This window comes from Hemiscyllium ocellatum, chromosome 9 (assembly GCF_020745735.1).
Source record: "Hemiscyllium ocellatum isolate sHemOce1 chromosome 9, sHemOce1.pat.X.cur, whole genome shotgun sequence".
NCBI lineage: Eukaryota > Metazoa > Chordata > Chondrichthyes > Orectolobiformes > Hemiscylliidae > Hemiscyllium > Hemiscyllium ocellatum.
Window position 1 is genome coordinate 59763498 of NC_083409.1, and position 15117 is coordinate 59778614.

The 15117-nt window shown below is 41.5% G+C and overlaps 1 protein-coding gene across 2 annotated transcripts in view; it reads right to left on the minus strand.

Annotated features, from left to right (window-relative positions):
* LOC132819066 (SERPINE1 mRNA-binding protein 1-like) overlaps window positions 1–1560 on the minus strand; it is a 47771-nt gene extending 46211 nt beyond the window's left edge. For both annotated transcript variants that reach the window (XM_060830392.1, XM_060830390.1), the window contains exon 1: window positions 1194–1560. In XM_060830392.1, coding sequence (XP_060686375.1) covers window positions 1194–1446 — 253 coding nt within the window. In that variant the 5' untranslated portion in view covers window positions 1447–1560. The remainder of the gene's footprint in view (window positions 1–1193) is intronic.
* Between the last annotated feature and the right edge of the window lie 13557 nt (window positions 1561–15117).

Below are 15117 nucleotides of genomic sequence, written 5' to 3' on the forward strand. Positions count from 1 at the left end.
TATGGCATGCATGGGGCAGGTGGTATTTAAACCCAGACCTTCTCGCCCAGCATTTGGAAAAGTACTACTGTTCTACAAGAACCTGTTTAATGCATGGTGTTTGTAGTTAAAGTGAAAATCAACAATCTCACATACATTTAACAGAATTATACTGTAAGTCATGCTTCAAAGAAATTGCCTTTATTAACATGACAGGTTTCAAAACCTTTAAAGTAAAAAAACTTGCAGAACTTATGACTGATTATATCAGGGTGTATATTCTATCAAGTTGAACAATTTCAAATGAATTAAAATACAATGCATCAGATAGCAAAGCACAACACCTTCAAATCTCAAGCAGGAAATATGGTCACTGAGACACAAGATGGAAGCCGTTACACTAAAGTCCCTACTGTAAAAAGGAAAGTTATGTTTTGAACCAAAGAACAGTACATCAACACGTGCAAGACTGAGGACAACACCCTTTTACCAAATTGAATTGACTAAACCTCCGCATCCACCACGTGTTTTTTTTAAACTGGTTTATAAAGCAGTTGTACCTTTCATCTACAAACTTGTCATACAGAATTCACGTACACTAGCCATGCTTAAATGATTCTCTTAAAAGTGACTTATTCCAACAAACCATTGCATTATTTAAAACAAAACAAAAAGTCCGGGACACCAAGTAAATGTTAACGTTGATTTAGAATTGCGAAAGACGAAGTTGGGACGAATGTAAAAGTATTGTTTCCCAATGATCACTCACGTTTCCAGCCTTGTTGCCTTGCTCGGGGAGTGTCGAATAAAACTAAACGCTCTGCATTAAAATGCCTTAAGAAGGAATTAAATAAACTAGCCCTCACCCATTAAAGCAGCACAATGCGAGAAGGGACTATATGGGTTCGTATACAAAACTCTCTTCTCAGCGTGAAGAGTGAAGGCAAAGCACGCGGATTTGCAGGGTCAACCCCATCAGAACTACCCCACTCACAGGCAAAGGCCCAGCCTGACGGGAGAAGCCTAACACGGGGGAAATTAAAAAGCCCTGGGATATTATAGGAAGGAGTCAGTCCCTCACGTTTTCTCAACCTGGCATTTGCCATAAGCGGTTCTATAAAACTAAAACAACTGCAACATGCTCTTCTTCCAAATCCCACCAGGCCCTGCGAATAATGAATGTAATAGGAACATTCCTGCACAGGCTCCAATACCTTCTTTTCTCGAGGTCATGGGAGCTTGGGACTCTGGTTTCGCGTCGCTGGATGTTACGGGCACCTTCCTGTCCTTCTGAGATTCCTTCTTGGGCTGTTGTTTAGACGCGGCCGTCTTGTTGTCTTTCTCCTTCTTGTCTTTCTTGATTTCAGCCTCTTTTAAGATCTCGAACGGGTCGGATTCATCGCCAAATAGTTGGTCGAACCGATTGGTTACGACGCAACCGAAGCCTTCCTGTAAGTTCCCGGGCATGATGGGGCCCCTCAAGTGCAGATTCTCCCTGGATGCTGCAAGATTGCAGAAATCGCTCCAATTAGCCTCAAAATGGCCGGTTAGAGACGGTCTTCTTGCTCGCGCTGCATCTTGGGCCGCGCCATCCGGGGACTGGCCGCGCAGCCTCGCCTGCCTGCTGGGAAATGTAGTCTTTTCCTGGGCCTCTCTCTTTGATCACTGGCACCTGCGCTCGCAATGGGCAGACCACATTTCCCAATGTGCAGCGCCTACTCACATTTGTTGCAGACCCACGTGAGACATGGTGTCAGAGAAGCTTAGTGCAAAGTAGGTAGACTCAGACAGCTTTTGCAGTCTGATTGTAAAACATATTTCATGTCATAATTTGTGGACGGTAGAAATCTGAAATAAAAACAAAAAATGCAGTTAATGGTTAGCAGGTCTATCAATGAAAAACGTCTAACTTTGATAATCTTTCATTAGATTTCGGTAGAAAACTACAAAGTATATCCAGTTTTTTTTATTTAAAGATTGCACATTTTATTCCTATTTGTGGAAAGATGGAGATACTAGTGACTGGCAAAGGAACCAGTAGTGTTATGAGGAAAAGCTTTATCAACAGCAAGTAGTTGGGAACAGGAGTGCATTGCCTGAGAGTGTGTTGGAAACATTTAATTATGCCTTTCAAAATGGATCTAATATTAGCTAAATAGAATATTTTTGCAGATCTACAGGAAAAGAGAGGGGCAATATGGAAATAGCTGATTCCTCTTGTGGAAAGGTGACACAAAGGATGAGCTGAATGTATGGCAACCATTCTATGATTCTATATTTACATATAGTATGAGCGGTTTCAGCCCTTCTTCCATTGCTCATGGTGTTGCTCAATAATCTTAAAATTCAATTCAGCACATTGGATGCTTGAAAACCTATGAAGGAAGCAGCAATTGCAAAGTGTGAGAGTAATGTCAGAGGACATGGATCTTCTCTTTGGTCTAATAAAGACATAAATTCACAGAATGAGTTTACATTAGGTTAGCTTCCCTACAGTGTGGAAACAGGCCCTTCGGCCCAACAAGTCCACACTGACCCTTCGAAGAGCAACCCACCCAGACCCATTCCCCTATTTTTACCCCTGACTAATGCACCTAACACTACAGGTAATTTAGCATGGCCAATTCACGTAACCTACACATCTTTGGACAGTGCGAGGAAAGTGGAGCAACCGAAGGAAACCCACACAGACATGGGGAGAATGTGCAAACTCCACACAGACAGTTGCCCAAGGCAGGAGTTGAACCCAGGTCCCTGGCACTGTGAGGCAGCAGTGCTAACCACTGAGCCACTGTGCTGCCCTAAAGTCATGCACCCCAGGTGGAACTTGAACAGACAATCCCTTGCTTAGGAGGGCAATGCCTTATCAATTAGGCCACTGGGGCTACACTTTAGGATATAGGTTATATACATTCTCCTATATCCTTAGCTAATTAAACACCTATCAAGGAAGACTAAGCATACATTCACTCCATCATATCTGCACCACTTTGCATTTGCTTACATTAAATTTTATCTGCCATGCACTGGCAGAGTCAGATTGTTGTGGGTTCAGTTATAAGTACAAAAACACTTGCTGACAATCCAGTGTGATACTGAGACTGTTGCATTGTCAGAGGTATTGTTTTACAGATCAGTTACTAAACTGAGACCCTCCCTGCCTCTTTCAATTGGGCATAAAAGATCTCATGGCATTAGTTTAGAGAAGAACAAGATAGTTATCGTTCATAACCTGGTTAATGTTTATCATCTAATCTCCATCTCTTTCAGTTTTGTTCACATTACAAAGGATCATCACTGTGGATCACCCTTCTCCATTTATTATAAACCATAATTTCTGAATTTGGTGTTTGGCTTGAGAGCACAATACTCTTCCTGGCACTTATCACAGCCATAGAGATAAACAGCACAGAACAGACACTGCGGTTCAACTCGTCCATGCTAATCAGATATCCTCAATTAATTTAGTCCCATTTGCCAGCATTTGGCTCATATCCCTCTAACCCTCCCTATTCATATGCCCATCCAGATGCCTTTTAAATGTTGTAATTGTACCAGCCTTCACCGCTTCCTCCACCAGCTCATTCCATACAAAGCTTTTCACTGTGCCTCGGTACATGTGACAATAAATTCAACTCAAATTTCAAACCATCTACGTACCACCCTCTGTGGGAAAAGGTTGTCCCTTAGGTCCCATTCAAATCTTTCCCCTTTCACTTTAAACCTATGCCTTCGAGTTTTGGACTGCTCCACTCCAAGGAAAAGATCTTGTCTATTTACCCTATCCATGTCCTTCATGATTTTATAAACCTTGATAAGGTCACCCCTCAACCTCCTTACTCCAGGGAAAACAGTTCCAGTCTAATCAGCCTCTTCCTTCAGTTCAAACCCTCCAACCCTGGCAACACTCTCATAAATCTTTCCTGATCCCTTTGATGTTTCACAACATCCTTCCTATAGTAGGGAGACCAGAATTGCACAGGGTATTCCAATAGTAGCCTAACCAATGTCCTGTGTAGTTGCAATATTTCCTCCGAACACATCAACTTCATTCACTGCCCAATACAGGCAAGTACTGTATACCAAATTCCTTCTTCACTCTCCTATCTACCTGTTTCTCCTTGCCAATTACATTATGCATTGTCTTGTCAGCCACCAGACATTGCCAACTAGTCATGAAATGAGACTTGAACTTAGAGGACTATGACTCTGAACTGGGGAGGTTACCACCTGAGTTGCAAGACAACTGCACCACAAGAACTTCAAAGACTCTTCTTTAACACTTCTTCCTCAATCAACATCACAAATAAACCATTACCACATGCTATCTATGGAAACTTGTTGTCTTCTGTGTTTTGTACATTACAACATTAAAATCTCTATTGGCTGAATTCATGAAAACCATTGTACAAATCGAAATGTTGTGTTTTACTCATACTTAGTTGTGCAACTCACACTAATTTTCAAATTACTGCCTCTATGTCAACTGCCCTTCCCAGTTTGATATCTTGAGCAAATATGTTATCTTTGTTTGATGTTTCTGAGTCCAAAGCCCTAATAATTATGAAGATATGGAGAGGGAGTGTTGGGGTGGTAGTCTTGGCAGATTGGCCTGTAAAATGGACAATGTAAAGGTCCTGTGGAATTTACAGCAAGAACACATTTGAAATTTCCTTCCTGTATTGTAGCTAGCCATTATTTAGGTTTAGAAACTATTGTGGGGGCGCGCGGGGGAGCAGATCAGTGCACGGATTGGGAGTATACAGAGTTGGAAACACAGTTTGCTTCAGGTAAATTCAGCACTCCTGCTCCTCCTGGACCACAAACAGTACTGGAAAAACAGTTCCTTGCCAGTTCTAGCCTTCTTACCCTCTTTGAATTTCTTAAACCCTGAAAACTCAATCCACAGTCATTAGATCAACAAAAGCTTTTAAAATTTGAGGCAGGCAGCCTAATTAACTTATTTAAATCATGAGTCAACTGTTTGAGAGAATCAGTAAACCCTTTGGATCACCCATGATCCTGCTGGATGGCAGAGCAGGCTCAAGGGGCAAACTCCTGTTCCTATTTAGAGTCATAGAATTATAGGGACATACAGCAAAGAAACAGACTCATCTGTCCATCTCATCCACGCCGACCAGATATCCCAAATAAACCTAGTCCCATTTGTCTATTGGTCCATATCCCTCTAAACTTTTCCTTGTCATATACCCATCCAGATGCCTTTTAAATGTTGTAATTGTTCTACTTCCTCTGGCAGCTCATTCCATACACACACCGCACTTATGTCCTCTGGCTTTTGACTTCCCTACCCTGAGGTAAAGACCTTGTCTATTTACCTTATCCATGCCCCTCATGATTTTATAAACCTCTATAAGGTCACCCTCAGTCTCCAATACTGCAGGAAAAATAACCCCAGCCTATTCAGTCTCTCTCTATAGCTCAAACCTTCCAATCTTGGCAACATCCTTGTAAGTCTTTTCTGAAACAGTTCAAGTTTCACAACATTCTTCCTATAGCAGGGACACCAGCAGTATTCCAATAATGGCTTAACCAATGTCCTGTATAGACACATGACCTCCCAAGACCAACACTTAATGCATTGACCAATAAAGCATACCAAATTTTTCAATATTCCACCTACCTGTGACTCCACCTTCATTTCTTATGGTTTAATACTGGAAATGGCAGTAATAGTTGCAGGCTAGGGTCAGGTTTCAGAGTTTTTAATTTTTAATCCCTCTCACATTTCTCTCAATTTTTGTTTAAGAAATCCTTCTTTGGACACTTTATGGGAATATGGTCCAGTGACAGTAAAGTATTAGCATATATTTTAAAGAAAACACTTCTCTCTTCCCATGCCCATATTAATCGTCCAAACCACTGATTTGCAGTTTTTGGATTTCACAAAGGTACAAAATCTTAGAATGTGATTTGTTAAAACATAAGATCAAAATTCAACAAACTCAGTTATAAACTATTAATACAATGAGTCACATTGAAATATTAACTCTTTCTCTATCCATAAGTACTGCCAGACCTTAGTGTATCCTGTATTTTATCCATATTTCTAATATTTTAAATCTTTGATTTTGAACCTTTATTCTCTAAAAAAATTAATTCCTATCTTTGATTGTTGTTGTAATCAGCAGATGTCTTAAACATTTGTCTCGTCAATAAAGGTGCTCAGAGAATCAATGGGTATCACTAAAGACATTTATGTTTTCATAAGTGCACATTGTCAACACAAGTCACTGGTTCATGTGCACACATTCACTGCTCCAGTGACTCACAATAGCACCAATAAAAAGTAAATATTGAGAATGCTGGAAATCTGAATTAAAAACAGAAAACACTGGAAATGCACAGTGGTCAAGCATGAACTGTGGAAAGAGAAGCAGGATGAATGGGGACAGATTGTTGGGCCCTGTCAAGAGTTAGAATGGGGGAGATACATGGAGGAAGATTTGAAAATATCAGCAGTGAACTAACTGGTTTCTTAACATATTCCTGAAGTGATTGAACAGTGGAATAGCAATTCTGCAACATCCCTCATTAAGACCGATTAAACTGTTTAAAGAGCATACTATGTTGTGTTATGAAGTTGAAGGCATTTACTGTATCCTTGAGAGAGAGAGAATGATGTTCTGAACTGAGAGATTATAGGCACTTGTGTATATGACTAGATGGCAGTCCAAGAGTGGACTGGAACTTTGAAAATATGCAGCATTTGGCTATGAAATGGATACCTGAGTTTGGTTGGTTGTTTTGACAACAATTCGAATTTAGCCAGTCTAAATTATGCCCCAGGATGATAAACCCAACTGAGTTTAAATTTATTGTTTTGCCAAAATTGAACCAATGAAACGATCCAATGTTGGACTTTAAGAATACGGACATTTTGAAAATTGGTCAGAGAGTAACTGCCATAGAGAGAGAAACTGGAGAACTATGTGCCCATCCATTTCTTGCTCTCCAAGAAATTAAGAAACACTGTCTATCAAAGGTACCTTTTCATATGAAACATATTTGCAGTTAAAAGAAAGATGATGACCCAGGGAGATCCTCAGTCAGAAGAGTGAAGTCACAGAAGAAGACAGCAGGCCTGTGGTTTTGAAATTAAGTGGGTGTAATTTTAATAAGTATTATTGGAACAGCATACTGTTATAGAGTTGGAGGCAGAGAGTAAGCAATTAAGAGAAAGGGGGCTTAGAGTTATGAATAGTTTTTGTTTAATGTTCACTTTTGAAGTTTAAAAAATAAGTTGATGTTATTTTCTTTAAATGGTGGAATTTGGGAGTTCTCTGTCACTCATATTTTAACAAATTAAGAGGTGAAGCGAGCTTTTCTTCGTATTGTATTTGGTTTAACTAACAGAGGGGTTCACCTCTGTATTGTAACAGTTGAGAATATTCTGGGCTACCTGCATTATCTAAGGGAAAAGGGCAGTCCTAAATGTGGAGCCGGTCACAGCCACACTAAGAAATTGGCTTGGTCATGAGACACAAGTTGCCGTAACGGTGCCAGACAGAGTGGGGAGTCTGTCTGATTACTGTCTATCTGCCATTGTGGGAACAGCAGAGCAAAACTGGATAACCAACTAACTAAAAGAAGGTAGCAGCTGGCAATGGGGGCATGGTTCTCAGATTTTAGGCAGAGGTGCGACAGGCAGAAACACTCTCCAAAGGAAAGGTGAGTCCTGGACATCTCAAGGGAAAAGAAGTGGCAGAAAGATTGTTTTTCTTTCATTTATGGGACATGGACATCACTGGATAGGCCAGCATTTATTACCAATCTCTAATTACCTCGTCCCATTTGTTCCAGATTTTTATTAGGTTCAGATTTTACCATCTGCCATGGTGGGATTCAAACCAGGGCCCCAAAGACATTACCTGGGTCTCTGTATTAACAGTTCAGTGATAATACCATTAGGCCATTGTTCCCTATTCACTTAAAAACTACCACCAATAAAGGAGCTATTTAGAGATGATTGTGAACGCAGGAGCAGGTGTCTGTGCTCTCATTGCAAAAGACCTGTATTCACAAAACTGGGCACCATGCATTTACCATGGTCGTCTTCACTTTTTACTCCTTACAAGGATTAGCTGTGAATTATGATGGCTCCTCCAAAAGGACAACACACCATTGCATTTCACATGTCACTGGTACTTTATTTGCCAGAGCTGGACCGTTCATTCAATTTACAATAAACGTGGGCTTAACACCAACAGAGGACTCGTTTTGCCACTATTCCTGGATTACCCCAGGTGCAGTGGGAATTGTTTTCCTATGGCAATGAGACCACCCAGTGAATCCCCACTCAGATTCATTGACAGGAAGGGATCAGTGGTCAGTGACCATAACGAATATTATCATAAATGTGGAGGCTTACTACCCTATTAGCTGCCATAAGGCCTTTGTACTCCTTCTGTTCAGACTTCAGTAGCTCTTCTATACTACATCCAGACAGCGTAGATGCATTTCAAGTGACAAGGAGTACACCTTGAAGAGCTGGCTACTCATCCATAAACTGGAGTTCCAGACAATAAAGGCACAATAACAAAGGAAATAGCAGATGCTAGAAGATTATTTTCTAATATTGACTAGATACAGCCAAGGTACCAGATGACTTGAGGTCTGTGAATTTTGTCCTATTATTCAAAGAAAATTGTGAATGATAGGCCAAGTAACTATAGGGCTGTCAATCTGCCTTCAGTCATGGGTAAATTACTGTAATTAATACTGAGAAATAGAATTAGATAGGCAGAGTTTAATCAGGGATAGTCAATATGGTTTTAAGGGAAGGTTTATCTTACCAGCTTAAACAAATTCTTTGAGGAATTAACAAGGAGGATTGATGAGGGCAGTGAAGCAGATGTTGTCTACATGAATTTTAGTAAGGTATTTGACTAGTTCCCATGCAGTAGACTGGTCAGAAAAATTAAAACCCATGAGATACATGGGAATGTGGCAAGCTGAATTTAAACTTGACTCAGTGACAGGACACAAAGGACATTGACAGATGGTTGCTTGTGTGAATGGAAAGCAGTTTCCAGCGGCATGCCATAGGACTCAGTGTTGGGTCTCTTGTTGCTTTTGGCACACATTAATGATTTAGACTTGAATTTGGAAGGCATGATTAGGAAATTTGCAGACAACATACAAATTGGCTGGATGGTTGATTGTGGAAAAGATGGCTGTTGACAGAAAAAAGATGGCATTAGTTTAGTGGAGAAGGTGGAAAAATGTCAAGTTGAATTCAATTTGGAGAAGCAAGATTATGAATTTGGGGAAGCAAGGGAATACATGATAAATAGGAAGGTATTGAGAGAAGCAAAGGAAGTGTGAGAACTTGGAGTGCATGTCCACAGGTCTCTTAAAGTGGCAGGACATGAGTTAAAAAAGGCACATCGTGTGCTTCCCTTCATTGGGCGGAGAGGTGAATTACCAAGTAACAAATTTAAGGTGATTGGTAGAAGGTAGAAGAAATCACTTTCCAGTTTGATGGCTGAGACAGAAACCCTCAACTCATTGTAAAGGAACCTGTATCCAGGTTAAAATGCTGCAACCTGAAAAGCTGCAGACCAGGTGTTGGAAAGTGGAATGTGAACTGGTTTATTCAGCTAGTATGGACATGATGGAAAAATAGCCTCTTTCTGTGCCACAGCATTTTTATGCTTCTACAACCTAAGGCACCCGATTCTGGGGCAACAATTGAACAGGCCCTTCACTTCTGAAGATACAAACCTGTTGTTTAGACCAGTTGGATGGTGCCTTCAATATCCTTTTGTAAAGATCTCACTCATTGTGATCGACAGTAGACTCCACAACATGACCCTCCAGAGAGGTGAACCTGGAGGATAGTGAGGCCCTGAAAGGACCCAGCTCATCAGATGGAGGAGTAGGACAGGGAAGAGGATGATAGATAGAGAGTAAAGATGCAAAAGACAGAGGTATGTGGATGCCCACGGGTGTGGTGCAGAGCATGAAGGTCTTGACAAGATGCTGTGAATGTGAACAGGACTCCGAATTGATTCAGGAACATTCCAGCTGAGCCTCTCTGACTCAGAATGAAGGCCAAACAAAAAACAAATGCCACTCGGAGGTGCCTGCATTGACAAAAAAAATCTGAAACATCTAAACATCTACTGCCAGTGAATGATTCACATCTGCCCAGAAACTTTGCCTTCACCATGGAGGAACGTTTTGAACATTTTTACTATGATATACCACTTTTCTTGCCAAATCAGCAATACAATGAGTCTTAGATGTGTGACTTGATGTGTCTTCATTTATTCTGGACAATGAAAGGGATGTAGTGCTCACAAACAATATGAAGATATTCCCATTAAACAGATAGTGCTCCATGTCATGCTGGGACCTCCACTCTCAACTATTACTACCTGGTACTTCCTTTCTGGCCTCAGATAAGGTGGTAGGAACTCACTTATCTCTGCTTGTGATTGATATTCATTTTTTTAGATTTGATTAGATTCCCTACAGCGTGGAAACAGGCTCTTTGGCCCTTCAGCCCACACCGACCCTCCGAAGAGTAACCCACTCAGACCTATTTCCCTCTGACTAATGCACCTAACACTATGGGCAATTTAGCGTAGTCAATTCACCCAACCCACACATCTTTGGACTGTGGGAGAATGTGCAAACTCCACACAGACAGTCGCCTGAGGCTGGAATTGAACCTGGTGCTGTGAGGCAGTAGTGCTAACCACTGAGCCACTGTGCTATCCTGACATTTGACAATGGTTTTCATGGAGGTATTCATGGGCATATTTCCAGAGGCTGCAGTATAAAGATCAGTGCTAACTACCTTCTATGATACGGTCCTACAGCACAGAGGCTCCCCCTGCACAGGAACCAAGTGGAAAAGTAATGAAGATTGCTCAGACTATAATGGGTGACTACCTTATCATTTGCTTTGACATTCTCAGTCCTAAGTTTTCTGGAGAAAGATAACAGATATGCAACAGGCATCTCCTGTAAATATCTCTGTGCCACTAGCACCACTGACCAATGCAGGCTGCACAGTGTGTTTTGCATTCTATACATACCAATGTAGAATGCTCTGTATACAACTTCTCATGCAGTTGGTCAGTTTCATTAGAGAGGAGCTCATGCATTCAAAGCCCTGAGTCATTGTGGCACACAGAGTCATAGAGCACAGAAACAGAACCTTTGGTCCAACCAGTCCATGCCAAACATAATCCCAACTCAACTAGTCCCGTCACCCTGCTCCTGGCCCATATCCTAACAAACCTTCTCTATTCATGTACTTATCTAAGTGTTTTTTTTAAAAAGATTGTAACTGTGTCTGCATCCACCACTTCCCGGGATGTTTATTCCACATGCGAACCACCTTCTGTAAAAAAGATTGCCCCCGTGTCTTTTTAAAATATCTCTCCTCTCACCTTAAAAACATGCCCCCTAGTTTTGAAATCTCCCATCCAAGGGAAAAGGGCGCTTACCATTAACCCTCTCTGTACCCCCCATGATTTTACAAACCTCGGAAAGATCACCTCCTCAACCTCCTGCTCTCCAGAGAAAGAAGTTCCAGTCTATCCAGCTTTGTTTCAAACATTCCATGCTCAGCAATATCCTGGTAAATCTCTAGCTTAATAACATCCTTCCTATAACTGGGTGATCAGAACTAGACACAGTAGTCCAGATAAGACCTCAATATCCTGGACCGTTCAACCCCTATACTCAAAAGTCTGAGCAATGAATGCAAGTGTTAAACATCTTTTTAACCACCCTGTGCTGCAAATTTCAAAGAATTATGTACCTGATCTTTAAGTCCTCCTGTTCTACAACACTGCTCAAAGCCCGACCATTAATTGTGTAACTGTTAACTGTTTTTTGTACCAAAATGCAATATCTCAAGATCAAATGTACTCTTAGATAACATTTTTCATTGTCTACTATGCCACCAATTTTGATGTTGTCTGCAAACTTACTAACCATGCCTTCTACCTTCTCATCCAAATCATTTTTATAAATGACAAAGAAGAGAGGACCCAGAGCTAAACCCTGTGGAACACTGCTGGTGTCAGTCCTCTAGTCTGAAAAGTAACCCTCCACCACCACTCTCTGTCTCCTGCCATCAAACCAATTACAATTGGCAAGCTTACCCTGAATCCCACATGTCCTAACTTTACTGCTAATTAGTCTACCATACAAATCCTTGTCAAAGGCTTTACTAAAGTCCAAGTAAACAATGTCTACTACTCTGTTCACATCAATCCTTTTGGTAACTTTCTTAAAAAAAAATCTAGATGCACCTCTTCCATTCTCAGACCATGAACTCTGACTCATGGGAACATGTCTGTTGCTACTGGTACGGATACAGTCTTCTTGCTTGTAATTCCTAGTGCCCTGCATCAGTTTTCAGTTAAGCAAGGCTGTCTGTTCTCCTTCCCTTTAGAGCGAGATAGACAGACTTTTAATCTCTCAGGTAATCATGAGATATGGGGAAAACATGGAGTTGAAGCCAAGGATCAGCCTCAATCTTATGCATGATGGAGCAGGCTCAAAAGATTGTATGGTCTACTCTTGCACCTATTTCAAATGTGTTTTCTGCTTCTGGCATTTGCTCCTGCACGATGGGACTATGTTCCTCATCCAGTGACACCTACTCAAACTCAGAGAGACCTAAAGAGGAAAGGGTACGTATAGAAAATGTGACGATGTGCCAATCTATTTCTTGATGCTAGTCTTCAATTGCTGTTGGGAGGGAGAGGGTCTCTATGGATCATCTGAAATAGGAACAGGAGGCAGCCATTTGATCCTTCATTCCCACTCCACTGTTCAACAGCATCATTGCTAATCTGAAATTCCTCAACGATACTTTCCTAAGGATTCTCTGTAAACCTTGATTCCACAACTGATCAATAATCTATCTCAGCCTTAAATATACACAAGGACTCTACCCCCTAGTTCTCTGTGGCAAATAGTTCCAAAGACTCTAAATCCTTTGCGAAGAAATTCCTCCTCATATCAGTCTTAAATTGACATCCCTTTATTCTGAGACAATGCCCTCTGGTCCCAGACTCTCCCATGAGGGGAAACATCCACTCAGCTTCACTCTGTCAAGTCCCTCAGGAATTCCATAGGTTTCAATCAGATCAGCTCTCATTCTCCTAAACTCCAGTGAGTACAATCCCAGACTGTTTACTCTCTGCTTATCCATGCTAGGGATCATCCTAATGAAATTATATTTTTCCCTAAATAAGGGAACCAAAACTACTCTCAGTACTCCAGAAGTGTGCAGTTGCAGTAAGATTTTTCCACTCATACACCAACCCTCTTGAAATAAGGGTGAACTTTCCATTTGTCTTCCTGATTACCTGTTGCACCTGTGGGGTAGCTTTAGCTGTACCCCAAGTGCCTGGGGACACCTGCACCTATGAAAGAAACAAGAAGATGGTCGAGAGATATAGCCTTGGAGAGCAATAGCCCTTGCAGACATAGGCTTCAAAAAGTATCTCAGTGTTTGGCATACTGCCTTTTGTAATCACTAAAAAAAAAATGAGATAAGATAATCAAAGCTTTGACAAACAACAAAAATTAGTGGAGAAACTCCACAGGTCTGGCAGCATCTGTGGAGAAAGAAACAGAGTTAACTCTTCAAGTCCAGTGACCCTTCTTCAGTTCTGGTGATGTTTTGCAGATAGAACTGGCTTGAAGATAGAAAACAAAGGGTGGTGGTGGGCAGTTGCTTTTCAGACTGGAGACCTATGACCAGTGGCATGCCACAATGATCGATGCTGGATCCACTGCTTTTCATCATTTATATAAACGATTTGGATGTAAACATAGGAGGTACAGTTAGTCAGTTTGCAGATGACACCAAAATTGAAGGGGTAGTGGACAGTGAAGAAAGTTACCTCAGAGTACAATGTGACCTCAGTCAGATGGGGCAATGAGAAGTGGCAGATAGAGTTTAATTTAGATAAATGTGAGGTTCTGCATTTTGGAAAGGCAAATCAGGGCAGGACTTATATACTTAATGGTAAGGTCCTGGGGAGTGTTGCTGAATAAAGAAACCTTGGAGTGCAGGTTCATAGTTCCTTGAAAGTGGAGTCACAGGTAGATAGGATAGTGGATGTGGTGTCTGGTATGCTTTTCTTTATTGGTCAGAGCATTCAGTATAGGATGGGGAGGTCATGTTGCGGCTGTATAGGACATTGGTTCGGCCACTTTTGGAATATTGTGTTCAATTCTGGTCTCCCTCCTATTGGAAGGATGTTGTGAAACTTGAAAGGGCTCAGAAAAGATTTACAAAGATGTTGCAAGGTTTGAACTATAGGGAGAGGTTGAATAGGTTGGGCTGTTTTCCCTGGAGCGTTAGAGGCTGAGGGTGACCATATAGAGGTTTATAAAATCATGAGGGGCATGGATAGGTTAAATAGACAAAGTCTTTTCCCTGGGGTGGGGGAGTCTAGAACTAGACAGCATAGGTTTAGGGTGAGAGGGGAAATATTTTAAAGGGACTAAGGAGCAACGTTTTCACGCAGAGGGTGGTATGTGTATGGAATGAGTTGCCAGAAGAAGTGGTGGAGGCTGGTATAATTACAACAGTTAAAAGGCATCTGGATGGGTGTATGAATAGGAAGGGATTAGAGGGATATGGGCCAGGTGCTGGCAAATGGGGCTAGGTTAATCAAGGATCTCTGGTTGGCATGGTCAAGTTGGACCAATGGGTCTATTCCCATGCTGCCAGACCTGCTGAGTTTCTCCAGCAATGCCTGTTTTTGTTTGTTTCAGATCTTCAACATCCACAGTTCTTTGTTTTATTTTAAAGATTAGACAAAGCTGATCTTATGCAGAAGCTGCAGAGTTGAAGATGATTCTGCCGCCTGATATCCTGCTGACTGAAAGCACGCATGCCATTGGCCACTGAATCAGCAGCAAATGAGCAAAGTAATTGGGTATAGTGTTTGTGATAGTGCTGCCACTAATACTGTTCTCTCTGTTCCTGCAGGAAAAGATGGCACAGAATGCCAGGAGGGCCCAGACCCCTAATGTAGACTTGAGCATTCCCATCCTAATATCCACAAAGGAGGAGGCCCCAGAGATGGCAGACTATCAGGATGGCTACTCCATTGAGGCAGTACCACTGGT